Source organism: Schistocerca cancellata, chromosome 4, assembly GCF_023864275.1.
Source record: "Schistocerca cancellata isolate TAMUIC-IGC-003103 chromosome 4, iqSchCanc2.1, whole genome shotgun sequence".
NCBI lineage: Eukaryota > Metazoa > Arthropoda > Insecta > Orthoptera > Acrididae > Schistocerca > Schistocerca cancellata.
The window spans coordinates 729430085-729448302 of NC_064629.1; the positions used below are offsets into that span (position 1 = coordinate 729430085).

The 18218-nt window shown below is 36.7% G+C and overlaps 1 protein-coding gene across 3 annotated transcripts in view; it reads left to right on the top strand.

Annotated features, from left to right (window-relative positions):
* LOC126184579 (steroidogenic acute regulatory protein-like) overlaps positions 1-18218 on the top strand; it is a 143869-nt gene that overhangs the window by 58263 nt on the left and 67388 nt on the right. For all 3 annotated transcript variants that reach the window (XM_049927010.1, XM_049927011.1, XM_049927012.1), the window contains 4 exons: positions 845-922; positions 1003-1056; positions 9232-9364; positions 12198-12320. In XM_049927010.1, the coding sequence (XP_049782967.1) occupies positions 845-922; positions 1003-1056; positions 9232-9364; positions 12198-12320 (388 nt within the window). The remainder of the gene's footprint in view (positions 1-844; positions 923-1002; positions 1057-9231; positions 9365-12197; positions 12321-18218) is intronic.

Here is an 18218-nt window from a genome sequence, read left to right on the forward strand (position 1 = left end):
GAATGTGTGACATCAGACCTGGGGCAGACTTTAGAACAATTGAGAAGCGGTGCAGGGAACATCAGTAGCACACCTGAATAAAAGAACTAAGTAAATCAGCTGTCACCGAGTGTTGCCTTGAATATAATCATAAAAAGAAATATGATGAGCCCAGTTTTGTGGTACAAATGCCAAATTTCTAGGGCAGTGTAATTAAGGAGTCTGTCAAAAAAAAAGATGTTAGAAATCTAATAAGCTGGGACAAAGGTTTCATTTCAGACAAGGAGTGGGGGTCTGGAATTCAATTTATTAATTGTTTGCTGGCCATCTCATCCACTAGAACTGAAAATACTGCAACAATGTGCAGTTTACAGTATAATAATGTCAGCACTGTACAAATGGGGATCAAAGAGCACAGCAAGTACCAGGAGTCGAACTCAACTGTAACTAGCAGTGCTACACCATCAATATTTCACAGCCTGGTTGGAGTTCAGGCAGCAAGTACACATAATAGCACAGCTCATGGCACTTGAATATGATGACTGAGTTGGTTGTTGAAATGTTATACATAAGAAAGTAATCGACAGCCCTGTTGAACATATGAAAATACATCATAAATAAATTCTGCCAAGAAAACCTAATAAGATTATATCAATATGTGTGTGACAATTCCATATTTATGGAAGATGATGATCAGATATGGAAGAAAATTGGTGTAATCACTTCTAATTTTACTTTCTTGAAAATTTGATGGCTATCAGATGTAACTGTTTCTGTGGTGGACAAATTAGTGAAGTATTCACTTTTCCATAACAATTTTCATGTCTCTAAGCTCCTACATGTGGTTTTCTTTACTTTGTTGCAGATGGCTGCTGCCTCAAGATTTGTTGTTCTTCTTCTTTTTTATGGTTTGTTGTACATCAGACACTGGTGTGTAATAGCAGTAAGTACCTCTTCATGTTTCTCCATTGCTTAGAATGTTATTAGCCACAAGTCATTTTATAAGATACATTTTATTTTCAGATATCAACGGCAGGCACCTGTGCTTTTTTAATTGCAAAAGTTTTTCTTTACAATGTAAGTACCTTACTCGCACATCTTGTTGTTAACTTTCATCAACTTCCAACATATAATGTGATGTGTTTTCTTATATTTTACTACTTCATAAATATTTTACACACATGGTTTCATGGATCTGTATAAAATTTTCAATTTTATATGACTCTTGAGCTTGCAATTTATGTTAAATTTCCAAAAAAGGAGATGGGATCCAGCAGTAAGTTGCAAATCCGATGTATCTTTTTACTGGAAATCTAGATTTCAGCTATTGAACAGCTGTCTTCAGTGCATTTAAATGTGGTTATATGACCTTAGGACATAAATGGCCAGATTCTGACTCGTCTGACCATGCAGGTCCTAAGGTCATAGGTTTGGGAAGGGGAGTGGGTGGTGGTGGTGGGATCACTCATGGAAAAATTCCTGTAGTAGTTGGTGTTAGAGCCGCACCTTCTTTAGACTGAAGTGAGCTGATAGGTATAACTGCTTAAGGGGCTCCGGAACGCCCTATACTTGCAATGTTAAAATAACGCTTATAAATTACATCTTTCCTCACAAAGTATTTGAGGTAGGAAGTTGAACTTTTTACAGATTATTTATTGGAATATGGGCTACAACTTAACACAGGGATTTTACAAAATTTTAGTTCAGTTATTAAAGATGATTTTTTTTTCAATTGTAATGAAAATTCACAACATTTTTTTGCAATTTTTTATTTATATATTCAAAAATATAAAGTTTTTTGGAAGAAGGCTGTGTTAAATTATGCAGAAGGTACTGTGTAACATTTACTGAAAGTTTGAAACAAATATGCTTGGAAGATCCTTAGAAAACATGTAATTAGTATGAGAAAATAAAAGTTTTGGGAATTGAGCGACAAAGATTGGATTAACTTTTTAGTGCATTCCAGGTCCATAGGATGGATTATCTTCATCCTCTGCAAACTCCTCCTCCAGCTTCATCTTGTTCCTCCTCCTGTTTACTCTTGCTTGTATTTCTAGACTCTTTACAGCCCTGTCTGCAGCCGGAAGGTGTTCCTTGTCTAAAGCAAGCATCGCTTGTACCATGTTAGAACCTATCTTCATTCCCATATTTCTAAATACCTTGCACCTTACAATGTTGCCATCATTGAAAGTCGCAACAGCATCATACACACCAAAGTGAAGTGTTTCTATTCCAACAAATACAGTCTTGGGGATTCTCGACCATATAACACTATTTACACTTTCATTGGGGTTTTGAGTTTTTCCGTGAATACACTTTTTCAACAGTTCAGGTGCTGCTAAGTCTCTGAAAATAGGTTTTATCACCTCCATTATTGCATGAGGCAGACTATGCTTATGAGTGTACACTTCACCAGTTAGCAATCCTTTGTTATATTTACACCAACTGTCTTCTTCTTTGGGACACAAGCTATGTTGGGGATTTTTATCGGTTGAAGAAGTATGAAAAAAAAGAGCCCAAACAGCCTTCTTCATTTCGTCGACACTTTGTGTATTTTGCCTAATAGCCATTCCATAATAGTTCTGTATTTTGTCAATTACACTGTCAGTTAACCTTCCCTTCCCATCCAACCCTTTACCATCACTGAGTTTTTGTTTTTTGTACGAAGCTTTCAGTCGCCGAAGTCTTGTTCCCATTCGCTTCTGTACGTGTCCAATACACTCAAATTTCTGCACTACTACATCATCACCATAGGGCTTCAGTCCTTGAACATGTTTGAAACTTTTAGAATCACCGTCACCAAGGTAATTAACATATCGCACTTTATCACACGCCTCAGAACGCTGGAATATACTGGCAACACCAGCCACTTCCATTCCTCCACTACTGCCACTATAGTTAGCTTTGCAATTATTTTCATGTGTACCTTTATATTTTTGTGGACATCTACAATACTTTGATATTACTGCTACATCTAAAACTTTCCCTGTATACATACTGGTGGCAGATACTACACCATGAAGAGATGTGTGTCCCCTTTTATGCCAGGTACCATCGAACGCTGCAGTCAAATCTCTGTTACCATTATTTTCCATTACTGCCTCTTCCACAGCGTTCTTCATAGATTCTATACAGACATCTTCTACTTTAGACCCTATTAATTTATTATAGGTCGTAAACTTGGTTGGGGGATTTGGAAGATTCATGATGCCACAGAAAATTACACCTGCAGTAGCACCATTACCAACTGAACGCAAGGAATAAACAAATCTAATGTTGTGTTCGTAGATTTTGCTACCATTTTCTTCAGTTGCAGTTACTGCAACACTGTTCCAAAAGGTGGTCATGTATGAACACTTATCACATTTCAGTTGTATTTCACTAGCAAGTCCTACGTGCTTTATTATGGAGAGTTCCAGACCAACTTCACTACAATGAATACATCTTACACAGTTTGAAAAAATTCCTTTGAGAACCGACATATCAAATATTTCATTCACATCCGATTCGCCCATAAAACATTCATAGTTTTCACTCATTGAACCAAGCTTCTTCTGTGAAGTATTTTCTTTCCCACTTTGACTGCTATGGGCAGGTGTACTTGAGAGCTTAGGTTCACTCACTTGGTTATCGTCTTTATTGTTTACAGTAATAACACATACCTTTGGCTTTCCAACATTTCTCCTTTTCTTAAAAGCCTTCAGAGGATTTCTAATAACTTTACTTTTACTCATTATTATACTTCAACAAAACAGAGACTCAAGAAACAGAATTAATTACGAATATTTTTGAGATAACAACAGAGTAAATAAACATGAAACAATTGACAATCACACCAGCGATATATATTGAACCATCACAGGTTAGCCACAACACATACTTTATCTCACATCACTAAAATGTACCTGATGAACACGGACGTTAATAATAACACCATTTGACAGCAGTTTAACAGCGCCACAGTGGGTCACCCCCATGTAGAACACATTTCAAAAAAAATTTAAAAATAGTTGTAGTCTTCGGAATTGAATAAATTATATATCTATTAAAAGGTAATAGTCTGCAGATTCAGAAAACGCAAAAAAGTAAAAATTGAACTTTTCATGATTTTGAGCCTTTCCGGAGCCCCTTAAAGGAAGTCGCTCTAAGGACTCACCTTCAGAGGGTCAGGTTTCGAAGTGGAAAAGGAATTAGCATAGTTCATCAAAATATAAGAGGTATTAGAGATAAAGTTAATAAACTACTTATAGATGTTGACTCTGAAATTATTATTATATTGGAGCACCACTTAAATAATTTGCCAATTCAGAGGCTTCCTTTACCAGGAATACAAACGTCTCAAAAATGATATCGACAGGAAGTGCAAAATGGCTAAGCATGGATGGCTAGAGGACAAATGTAAGGATGTAGAGTCTTATCTCACTAGGGGTAAGATAGATACTGCCTACAGGAAACTTAGAGAGATCTTTGGAGAAAGGAGAACCACTTGCATGAATATCAAGAGCTTTGATGGAAACCCAGTTCTAAGCAAAGAAGGGAAAGCAGAAAGGTGGAAGGAGTATATAGAGGGTCTATACAAGGGCGGTGTACTTAAGGACAATATTATGGAAATGGAAGAGGATGTAGATGATGATGAAATGGGAGATATCATACTGCGTGAAGAGTTTGACAGAGCACTGAAAGACCTGAGTCGAAACAAGGCCCCCGTAGTAGACAACATTCCATTAGAACTACTGACAGCCTTGGGAGAGCCAGTCCTGACAAAACTCTACCATCTGGTGAGCAAGATGTATGAGACAGGTGAAATACCCTTAGACTTCAAGAAGAATATAATAATTCCAATCCCAAAGAAAGCAGGTGTTGACAGATGTGAAAATTACCAAACTATCAGTTTAATAAGTCACAGCTGCAAAATACTAACGCGAATTCTTTACAGATGAACGGAAAAACTGATAGAAGCCGTCTTCGAGGAAGATCAGTTTGGATTCCGTAGAAATGTTGGAATACATGAAACAATACTGACCCTATGATTTATCTGAGAAGAAAGATTAAGGAAAGGCAAACCTACGTTTCTAGCATTTGTAGAGTTAGAGAAAGCTTTTGACAATGTTGATTGGAATACTCTCTTTCAAATTCTGTAGGTGGCAGGGGTAAAATACAGGGAGCGAAAGGCTATTTACAATTTGTACAGAAACCAGATGGCAGTTATAACAATCGAGGGGCGTGAAATGGAAGCAGTGGTTGGGAAGGGAGTGAGACAGGGTTGCAGCCTATCCCCGATGTTATTCAATCTGTATATTGAGCAAGCAATAAAGGAAACAAAAGAAAAGTTCAGAGTAGGTATTGAAATCCATGGAGAAGAAATAAAAACTTTGAGGTTCGCCGATGGCATTGTAATTCTGTCAGGGACAGCAAAGGACTTGGAAGAGCAGCTGAACGGAATGGACAGTGTCTTGAAAGGAGGATATAAGATGAACATCAACAAAAGCAAAACGAGGATAATGGAATGTAGTCGAATTAAATTGGGTGATGCTGAGGGAATTAGATTAGGAAATGAGACACTTATAGTAGTAAAGGAGTTTTGCTATTTGGGGAGCAAAATAATTGATGATGGTCGAAGTAGAGAGGATATAAAATGTAGACTGGCAATGGCAAGGAAAGCGTTTCTGAAGAAGAAAAATTTGTTAACATAGAGTATAGATTTAAATGTCAGGAAGTCATTTTTGAAAGTATTTGTATGGAGTGTAGCCAGGTATGGAAGTGAAACATGGACGATAAATAGTTTAGACAAGAATAGAACAGAAGCTTTCGAAATGTGGTGCTAGAGAAGAATGCTGAAGATTAGATGGGTGGATCACATAACTAATGAGGAGGTATCGAATAGAATTGGGGAGAAGAGGAGCTTGTGGCACAACTTGACTAGAAGAAGGGATCGGTTGGTAGGACATGTTCTGAGACACGAGGGATCACCAATTTGGTATTGGAGGGCAACGTGGAGGGTAACAATCGTAGAGGGAGACCAAGAGATGAATACACTAAGCAGATTCCGAAGGATGTAGGCTGCAGTAAGTACTGGGAGATGAAGAAGCTTGCACAGGATTGAGTAGCATGGAGAGCTGCATCAAACCAGTCTCAGAACTGAAGACCACAACAACAACAACAACAACCACCACCTTTACCAGGATACAGATTAGCTGACTGTTTTTCAAGGAGTTCCTTGTGGGGTGAGGTAGTGACCATGTATGTAAAAAACCGTATTCCATTTGAGTCCATAGACGTATCACGACACTGCATTGAACAGATATTTGAATGTTGTGCAGGGGCAGTTGAATTTACTAAACGTCTAATTGCTGTTGTTTATAGGTTCCCTAACTCTGACTTCAGAGCATTTCTGCTCAAGCTAGAGAGGGTTCTTGATTGACTCTATAGGAAGTACCAGAAACTAGTTATATGTGGTGACTTCAGTATAAATTTTGTATATGATGGTGCAAGAAAAAAGATGTTGGTAGATCTCCTAAATTCATATGATCTGATGCAGATTGTGTTTTTTCCAAGTAGGGTGCAGGGGAACAGCAGCACAGCTGTAGACAATATTTTTTATTCATTCTTCATTACTAGATGGGCATTCTGTTTGTACAGGGATTAATGGCCTTTCAGACCATGATGCACAAATTTTAACACTAAAATGCTTTTGTACTCAAACAAATGTAACATATAATTACAAACTATGTAGGAAAGTTATAATCCAATAGCAGTAGAGTTTTTTAAACCTCATCAAGGAACAAGGGTGGCAGGATGTGTATATTGCTGATGACATAGATGACAAATATAATGCTTTCCTTAACACATTTCTCATGCTCTTTGAGTGTTGCTTTCCATTATAACATTCTAAACGAGGTACTAGCAGTAAAAGGCAGCTTGGGTGGATGACTAGTGGGATAAGGATATCATGTAGAACAAAGTGGGAATTATATCAGAATGTTAGAAGTAGTCACAGTCATGCTACAGTAGCCCATTACAAACAGTATTGTAAGGTGCTTCAAAATGTTATTAGGAAGGCAAAAAAAATTGAGGTATGCAAATAGAACAGCTAATTCACAGGAAAAAATTAAAACCATATGTTCAGTTGTGAGGGAACTGTCTGGTCAGCAGCACAAGGTCAATGATATAGTCAGTTGATAGTAAAAATATTTCTGTTACTGAGAATTTAACAATAATTTTCTGAGCATTGCTGGTGAATTAAGTAAAAATTTAGTTTCTACAGGGATTCATATAACACTCTTGGCAAATGCCTTTCTGAAATTGATGTCTGAAATACTCCTCTGTGATACAGACAAGGGGGAGATTGAGTTAATAATTAAATCACTGAAGACTAAGGACTCTCATGGATATGATGGAGTGCCTAGCAGAATATCAAAGTACTGTGCTGCACATGTTAGCCCTGTATTTAGCCATATTTGTAATTTTTCCTTTAGGAATGGTCAGTTTCCTGAATTAAAGTACTCAGTAGTAAAGCCGCTTTATAAAAAGGGAGAAAGGGGTAATGTAGGCAATTTAGACCTATTTCTATGCCATCAGTGTTTGCTAAAGTTATTGAAAAGGCTGTGTATGTATGTATGTATGTATGTATGTACAGTTTGGCTTTAGAAGTCGTTTAACGACTGAAAATGCTATATTTTCTTTTCTGTGTGAAGTACTGGATGCGTTAAACAAAAGGCCAATGCTAGGCGTATTTTTTTTAAATTTAATTAAGGCATTTGATTGTGTTGATCACAAAATATTGCTCAAGAAATTGGACCATTACAGAATATGGGGAGTAGATTACAATTGGTTCACTTCTTACTTTAGCAACAGGCAGCAAAAGGTCATTATTCATATTGTTGAGAATGGCTGTGATGTGGTGTCTGAGTGGGGTACGGTGAAGTGGGGGGTGCCCTGGGGATCAGTGTTTGGGCCACTCCTGTTCCTTATTTATATAAATGATATGCCCTGTAGTATTACAGGTAACTCTAAAATATTTCTGTTTGCTGATGACACTAGCTTGGTAGTAAGGGATGTTGCGTGCAACATTGGCTCGGTTTCAAATAGTGCAGTTCATGACATAAGTTCATGGCTTGTAGAAAATAAGCTAATGCTAAATCACAGTAAAACTCAGTTTTTACAGTTTATAACACACTATTCAACAAAACCTGACATTTTAATTTCACAGAATGGGCATATGATTAGTGAAGCTGAACAGTTCAAATTTCTATGTGTTTAGATAGACAGTAAACTGTTGTGGAAAGCCCACGTTCAGGATCTGTTCAAAGACTTAATGCTGTCATTTTTACTATTTGCACGGTATCTGAAGTGAGTGATCGTTCGACATGAAAATTAGTCAACTTTCTTATTTTCATTCACTTAAGTCATATGCTATTATATTTTGGGGTAACTCTTCCCATTCTAAAAGGATATTTTTGGCTCAGATATGGGTGGTTCGAGCAATAAGTGGTGCAAGTTCACGTACCTCTTGTCGACCCCTGTTCACTTATATATATTACTATCATTTCATGTTAACAATATTAGCTTATTCCCAAGAATAAGTAGCTTTCACTCGGTTAATACTTGGCAGAAATCAAACTTGCATTTGGATCGGACTTCCTTAACTCTAGTGCAGAAAGGTGTGCAATATACTGCTGCATCCATTTTCAGTTAGATACCACTTGAATTCAAAAATCTTGGCAGTAATCCATGCACTTTCAAATCAAAACTGAAGAGTTTCCTCATGGGTCACTCCTTCTATTCTGCTGAGGAGTTGCTTGAAAAATTAAGCTGATTCTTGTTGTATTGTTGATTGCATTTACTAAACTTATGGCTTGACTTATTTTGGTTTCATAAACATTTTATTTTTATGTGTTATTACTTTTATGTTGTAATTTTATGTACTGACACATTCCATGACCTTGGAGATTTGCTCCTCAATTTGGTCCTACAAAACTTGACGCGTTAATAAAAATAAATAACATTTTGTCAAAAGGTTGATGAGTCTATATGATTCGATTTAAATGCACTGAAGGCAGCTATTCAATAGCTGAAATCTAGATCTACTTTCTTTTAAAAATAAATGAAACAGGTTAAATTTATGATTGATTACCAAGTTCCTTTTCCAGTTTTGAAACATTGTCTATAGTTGCTGGTTGTGTTAAATTTGTTTTCGGAATTCGGGTTACTGTAAGTTTAGTATTATAAAATGTTTTATTTAAAATATTTCAGTGGGCTACTGCATCATCACCAGTCTTCCAAGTATTACTTGTGCTCACATCATTTGTTCTGGCATGGGGAGAAGCATGGTTTCTGGATTTTAGAGTGCTTCCTCAAGAAGCACATGCTCTGGCTTACATGCAAGGTACCTAGGGCTCCATAATCTTTAGTTTATAGATCCTTATATTTCATTATTTATTACAACAGTCTTATGCTGCGTAGAATACATGTTATTGTATTACTCTGGTTCATTAATAAGTAACTATAAGAAGGAAGAGTTAGATTATTCCAAAAACATTTTATTGTTTCTCTACATTTTATTCGAGCAAAGGACTTACAATGGGTTCTGCATTGTAGTCAATTGACACAAAAGTTGTGGAGAGACATTAACAGTAATGAGCACCTGTGAAACATGTTGCAACAATGCATCCCCAAAAGGTGTCTAGCCATTTTCACCAGTGGACCTCTGCTCACTGAAGACAACACTGTAGTGGGAAAAAAAAGCTTTGAACTTCTGAAAATGGGAAAAATAAAATGACTCAGTTTGTGGTCTCCCTCATTAAGTCTAATGACAGGAGAATATTGTGTGGAGAGAAAATGCGAAGTAGGCCCTACACTTCTGAATATCTCATTGTTGTGGCGTATGGGTGTGTGTGAAGATTTAAGCACAAGTAGCATTGTGTTGTGTTTTTTAGTCTTATTATTACCTACACACATCCATTAGAATTCGTTATTTCACATTATATTCTTTCTCTATTCTGGAGTCCACCAAGTGATGAGTTTAGCACCATTGAAAATGATGGTGAAAATCCAGTTTGGTGTCCCTTGAGCTATGTGCAGAAGGCCACTCGTGTACTCTTGAAAACATCTCATCTAGAATCCAGCCCAAAGAGTTTGACAATGAATGTTAATTAAGCTTGCTGGTTTGATGTCACACCAAAGGTATGGGAAGTGCATACTTGTTAGTTCTGTTGGCTGGCAATGTCAAGCGTGGTGTTTTATGACTTCCGGGAATTTTCTTTTCAAGACTTTACAACTCAATGTTGAGTTTAGTATTTGAAGTTTACCCAAAATCTCATATGGAATTAGTGGGCATGATGGATGTGCAACTTCCAGGCACTTTCTCCTTTCATGTATGTCCATTTGGCTGCTGTACTGAATGAGGTGTTGCAGCAAAATGCTAAACATGAAATTGGAATATTAACCTCCAGAAAATAGGTTTATTTTGGGAATAATTGCTTGGGCATATGTTCATTTCTGTTGAAGGTAGAAACTTCTTAGATATAAGGCTGCTAAAGAGGAAACATCTCAGTTAATTGGCAGTTAAATTATGTTACGATATACAATTCATAAAATTCAGTGTCTTTGAAGAGATTTGGCAAGAGAAGGTTGCACGGGTGCTGGTACTACGATAGTTTGTAGTATTTTTAATATTTTGGAAGACAGATAGCAATTTCTGAATAGCCATAAAAAAGTTAAAGTTCGAATACTAGTAAGCTGTGTAATACCAATATTTAAATAATTTTATTGATGGGAAAACACCTGATTACGCTATATTTTTCCTTTCCCTGAGAACTGTATAGGGCGTGGGGGCAACGTGGGTTGTGTGTTGCTCCTCTTTGTCGCCGGGTTTGGGTGCCCTTGGCCAGTTGCTTATTCACCGTAGATGGAATGTAAATGGAATATAAAAAGACTGGATGACATTTTCAGTTTATGTTACTAAGGGACTGAGTGAAGAGTTGAAGTTGTAGGAGGAGTATTTGTGTGTGTGTGTGTGTGGGGGGGGGGGGGGGGGGAGGAGGAGGTTAGAGATTATCTGTATTGAATGTCTTCCAAGCTCATTGAAGAAGGTGACTGAAGTAATGAGCTTACCATCAAAACATTCTGACAACAGTTTCAGATTATGGTGATGATTGATGCAGTTTGAGATGTGTGGAATGATGTCACTCAAAAATTGATGAATAAAACTTTTGCTCAATGCTGTGTTAGTTTAGAAAATTAATTAGCAAGTTGCATTACCAGAGCAACTAAAGAGGAAGTGGGCATGGGATAGTAAATTGGTGTAATTGGTGCTGATAAGGATCTGAAGTCGCAGTTAAGTGGAGTTAAGTGATGAGGATCTCATGGCACTCACGGAGGGTAATAAGAGAGAGGGAACTGATATCTAGGAAGTTCACCTTGCAAAAGATCTGACAACAAAGAAGATTACAAGGGCTCTCTGAATGGTAGGTACTGAATTGGCAGTTACAATGGTGGAGCAAAGAACTAAAGTGAAGAGAGAAGTGGAATTTATTGCAATGATACGAAGACCTGTGTGACCAAATATCAAAAGAAATTAAAATCAACATCAGACTTTTTTTTGTCATCGTCTTGACACTTTGATGCTGAAACTGAACCTCAATTGTCCACTACAACTATAAATGCTGTGTCTTTATTGAAAGCCACATCACATAAACTGGACTGACTGAAGTGTCACAAAAATCTTCTGAGACGTGATCCAGAACCCATTCAAATTTTAGTGTTGGAATTCATAAGGTAACAGTAATTTAATAATCTATATCTCACACATTCAATTACTCCTGTGTTACACAAATTCATTAACACATTATTTATGTAGATTGAATATATTGGAATGTTGGAATGTACCTGCATTTATTGTATCTTAATTTACATGTTCATTGCCTCTAGTTTCTTTCCCCTTTGAAACATATGACTTTATGTACTTCATATTATGTGTAGAAATATTTTTTTAATATCTTAAAAAGTTTTGCATTTATGTTTATACTGTGGATGTTTAAGAACTTAATATTTTGTCATCACTTATTACACACAGTATGACAGTGTTTTTGGTTCATATTTTGATAGTAGATTTTCATCAGTAATGTATGAAATTGTGGTTTTTAGATCCATTTATATATTCTTTATTATGGTGATGTATTTACTGTAGAGCAACTATATTTTTTTCATGTTCTTTACAGTTTCTTCAGCTTTGAATACAGAAAGAACACCTCTTCTTAGGAACTTCTTGCAAGGTTTACAACAGCCAGATGAATGTACAGAATCAGTGGGAAATTTCTATTCTCCTCTAGACTCACCTGAAGGTATTGGCAATTCATATAAAAAAAATCAGTTGTCCCATAAACATCCTAAAATTATTATAAACCAAATTAACTTCATTTGTATTTATGTGTGTAGTGTTAGGAGTAAGAAGCAACTGAATTTGTGCTTGCAGAAATTAATTTCCTTTATTATATAGTTTTATAAAATAAGTGTTGACCTTTTGTACTAACATTATAAATGACATTTTTTATGGGACAATGTTTTTGTTGGAGTGAAATGTGGCCTTATCATATAGGAGTAGACTTTTGTTTCAATTGAGTATTTTATATGTGCATGGGAATAAGCCATGTTATAATATTCATTCCTTGGATTTGATCTGAAATAGTACTATTTTGCCATTTGGTCTGATTTTGATTTTTTGGCAGCTTTGCATATTAATAATGGTTGAAGCTGCTAGTGTATATCAGTAGTTGACCAAATTCAGATAAGACCATGTGACCTGAAGTATTACAGCAACATAACAATGTACGGACTACAAGAACTGTGAACTTCAGCTTCTGTCAGTTAAACTAAATGCTGACAGAAAGTGGGGACTAAACTCTAAAATTCTTGAACCGAGAGAGTTCAGTGATGACAAAATCAGAGTATTTGATTTTATTCTATCAAGGAAACTGTGAGAGGATGTTTTCAGTAAAACTGAAGTAAATAGTATCTTCAACAGCCTTCAGCGTGAGACGGCATAAATGTAGAAAACCTCAGGGAATCTTATCACAAGATACCAGGCTATTGGTTGGAATTATTCAACAACTGTGAGAGCACAGGAAAAATACCAGAACACTGGAGAACATCAACAGTTAAAATCCTTTTCAAAGGAGAAACATGTAACCCAGACTCACCCAGAGGCATAGCCCTCGAAAACACGACATTCAAAATTTTCATGGACATATTAATGAGCAAACTTATAACTGAAGTAGATGCCAAAAATACCAGAAAACCAGTTTGGTTTCGGAAAGGGAAGAAGCACCTTAAGTGCAGTGAATTGCTTAATAGAGCAAGTGCAGGACGCACTAAGATATCCAGAGAAAAAATATTTGTAGTCTTTAAAGACCATACCAAAGCCGTAGACACTATTAACCGAAAAACACTTATCCAAAAACTCGCCCTATTAATTTGTGACAAAAGATACAACCACATCCAAATACAAGGGTCATTAAACAATTAGAGAGACAAATTGATTTGGAGGAAAAGCATTTATTTTTACGAAACAATACTTTTGCTACTTTTCAACATAATCCCCGTAAACATTTATGCACTGTTCCAATGGCCTACAAGCTTTTTTATTCCAGCTGCAAAGAACTCTTTATCTTGATGTTTGAACCAATTTCCCACAAACGTTTTCACGTCCTCGTTGTCCCGGAACCTCTTCCCACGTACTGCCTCCTTCAGTGCTCCAAACAAATGGAAATCACTAGGTGCTAAATCAGTATTTCCCAGCCCATTATGTCAGTCATTTCATGGGTTAGTTGAGCAATATGAGGACATGTGTTGTCTTGCTGGAGAATCACACCTCTCCTCTGAGATCCACGACATGTCTCTCTCACTTTGTTTAAAAGCAAATCCGAGTAGTGTTGGCTGTTTATTGTACTCTGCTCTTGGAGATAATCAAAGAAAACTGGACCTTCAGCATCCCGAAATGCCATCAACATGACTATTCCTGCTGATGCTTGGGTTTTGAATTTTTTGTTGGCAGGTGAGTTGATGTGCTTCCACTCCATGCTTCATCTTTTTGACTCTGGCTCATAATAGTGAACTCAAGTTTCATCAAAAGTTAAAATTTTGTCGAGGAAGTGCTCACCTTCTCTTTCATAATGTTCCTTTAGCTCTGTGCACACTCTCAACCTTGTTTTCTTGTGTAGCCGCATCAACTCCTTTGGGACCCATTTTGCACATGTTTTGCAGTACTTCAGCTGGTTACAGGTAATGTTATGAACTGTACCAGTACTAACTTCAACCTTGAACCTTATAATTTCCACAGTCACATGGCAGTTGGGCCGAATAGTGTCACAAATTCGACTTTCAAGTGAGAGAGTTCAAACTGCAACTGGTTGGCCAGAATGGTGTTCGTCAGTCACTGAGTCGCAACCATTTTTGAACTGCTATACCCACTTGTAAAAATTTGCACGATTCATACACCTTCACCATACTCTTTAGGCATTCTACTGTATATATTCACTGGTTTATCACCTTCAGCAAGTAAAACACAAATAACAGAACATTGCTCAACTAATATGGACGTTTTAAGCAGACTCTCCATCTTGAAATGTATTTTTGAGGTTATAAACAAAACAATGTTGATACATCAGATGATCAGGGCTCATCCCAGTGATGCCAACTTAAAGCCATAAAAGTACCAAACTTGCTCTACTAACAGTTTTTTCCCCAAACCAATTTGTCTCTTTAATTATTGAATGACAATCTTATCTGATGACACCACTGTATCCAAAAATTTAACTCCAACAAGGAGATCTGATCAGTCTGACACTGCTCAACATCATGACAGTAGACATCATGGCCATCATCATGAACAGCTCAGCAACACTCGTACTTTATGCGGATGACGTGATAATAGGTTCAGAAGACAAAGAAGAGCTACAAAAGGTGCTAACAGACTCACATCGTGGGCTGTGGAAAATCACCTACAAATAAACCACAGCAAAACTAAACAGACATTTTTTGAAGAGATGGCAAACTCTCACCAAAAGACATGCTGATCCTTCAAGACAAACCACTAGAAGTAGTACCAAAGTACAAATATCTTGGAGTCACTCTGCAAACAACACTGACATAATTCAACAACCATGTGAAAAAAAATAGCAACAGCAGCAATAAACGCAATTTACAACATGCAACAGCCTCAAAAAATGGTGATGACATTATTTAAACTAGCCATAGCACGAATAGCAACTGGTGGGATCCACATAATGTGGAACAAACTAAAAGTCAGTGACTTAGTAACACTAGAGAAAATCAGAACCCCCTAAATGGAATGAATACTGGGTGTCAGGAAGACAGTGCCTTCAAGACTGGCTTATGTCTTAATGAAAGAAACCTTCTTCATAGAAGGCATCAGAATGCAAATGCTCCTGCCCAATACCAAGGCCTACAAAAGCACACACCAAATACTCATAGAAAAACACACATCTATCTGGAATGACTTTTACTCAACTGACACAATAATGACAGAAGAATGGAAACAGACAAACTACAAACTCTGAGATAAGACAACACGATATGTGACACATGGATGTAATGTGCCAAATGATGTAATATTGACAACCGCATTTCAGGCTCAGAAAATAAGATTGAAGCTTTCTGAAAGCTCATCAGATCAGAAACTGGGACAGAGTGGTAATGATCAAAAAGTATTTCTCTTTTGATAGAAAATGACACTCTCAGATCAAAGAAAAGTAGCTGATAAGTTCAATGTGTGTTTTAGTAAGATAACAAATCAGTTAAACCAAAATCATTATGGATGTAGGCCTAAGAACCTTCCAAATTATTTAAATGGTACTCTTCAACCGATGTTACTTCAAGAAGTCACCTAAATCGAGATGAAGCTAATGATTCACCCGAAAACAAATATTCATGTAAATTAGATGGTCTGTGAGATTATGTATTCACAAAGTCCTCTGATTATGTAATAAAAGATGGAACTTTCCCAAGTAGCTTAAAACATCTACAATAACTCATTTATTAAAGAAAGAAAGAAGAAAAAGAAACAAGGAAAAAGAAAAGAAATGGGGACATTGATAATGTAAACAATTATCATCCAGAATCGCAACTTGTGCTTTCTTCAAAATTCTTATGAATTCTCAATTACAAGCTTTGAAGTTACATTTCTAAAAATTCCTTATTCCAAAATGAGCATGGATTTAGCTGATCTTCAAGTCTGTAGAAACAGCTATGTATTAGTATTTTGAAGCACTCTTAGAGACCATCCTCTTTGCATTTTTCTTGATCTGTCAAAAGTATTCAACAAATTTTTGGATCATGATTTTCTTGTGGCCTTTGTCCCACTTCAGCGCAGGGTCGGCCATGTTACTATGGATTTGGCGATGTTAGTGTCAAAGGGTGACTGGATGCCCTTCTTGTCACCATCCCATACGCTCCGGGATGGAATGAGTGTACCCCAGCTGTCTGCATCAAGTGTAAGTCATGAAATAGTGGAAACAGTTTTCAGATGTCTGCGAGTCATGTAACTGAGGTGGGACATGGGGACCAGACCAGAATTCACCTGGTGGGATGTGAAAAACCGCCTAAAAACCACATCCAGGCTGGCCGGCACATTGGCTCTCGTCGTTAATCCACTGGCTGGATTTGAACCGGGGCCGACACGCCTACCCGAGTCCAGAAAGCAGTGTATTAGTGTGCTTGGCTAACCTGGCGGGTCCTTCAACAAAATTGAGGATGATATTGTTATTCACAAATTAGCCCAAAACGCCATCCGAGGGATCTAAAATCAATGAGTAAGGTCTTAACTCGAAGACAGACAGCAGATAGTGGTATTGAGGTATGATATCAAAGAAAATGTAATTGCAACATTTATCCAGTAAATTTCTAAGTGAGTGTGGAGTACCACAGGGTATCTTAGAACCTCTATTGTTCATTCGTTACAACAAAGGTGTAAAAAACTCTATTAAAGCAAAAAAAAAAGTGGATCACGCCACCAAATTAACTATTGCCATGGATAAAATTTCTATCTGCATAATAAGCAGTAGATACTTCAATGTATGTGATTACTAGCTAGTTAAAAAAATGATAATAAATAAGAGAAAACTTTTTCCATTAACCTCTTCTCCATTTATGAAAGAATGTGATACAATTCATTACTGAAATCTGTTACCAAAACTAAAGTTGAGGGAATATGGCTACAAAACAATTTAAAATGGAGCTGAAACTCTTGAAACAAAGCTTTCAAATGCCTGTTATGCTTCTCAGGTTTTGTGAACCCCATATCATTCACGTGAAAATAATTAGCCTGCCAAGCCTTTATGCACATTAATCCATGCTGCTTGCAAATGAGTATATTTCAAACAAAATTAGGGAATAAAAACAAAATAAAACATGGCCTTAGCCACAACGCAAGGAGCACCTGTAATGTACATGTGGTATTGGATTACAATGGCATTTTATTGAAGACTGGTATTTGCAAGGGAGCTTGCTTGATTTTGTGGACTAGAAGACATTTTCAAATGCAGCAAATGCATTTACTGGACTTGTACAAAGTAATGATACAAGATATGATCACACGTAGCACAATGCAGTTACTGAAAGCAGGATGAGAGTGAGTGAATCTGAAATGAGAACTAAAAGAATTGTGAAGTCCAGAAACCACACTAGCAAACAACAGAGTCCAGTAAATATTCAGCTGAGTCAAAGTCCAGCTAACAGTAACACTACTGTTTTGATTAGCTGATGCACTGGAAGTACTTTACTGCGAAGTTCTGGATGGAATACAGACAATGGAAAGAACTAATGATTTTGTTGTCTAGGGATGCTGATTCCTGTTGGTAATTTACTGTTATTTATGTTTATTCAGTTTTTTCAATTTTTGTATGTTGACTCATTGAACTGACACTAAACATTTAATACAGTTGATAAGATACATGTCACTGGGTAGGTGCTAACAGTCAAAGCTTAATTTTTAGAAAGACCAGTGATTTAAACTTGTATTTTCTTGTTATATTTTGGATTAAGTGCAATTTGTAGTCCATTCATAATGAAGGATCTGTATTATTATGTGACTTCTACCAATGCAGTACAGATGAAAATTAAAAAGTTTTTTTTTTTTGTTAAATATGCTAACTATGTGTAAGATCCACTTTAAGTAACAGTTATTAAAATTCAGTTGTAACTAAACCGTGAATGACACTATCTGG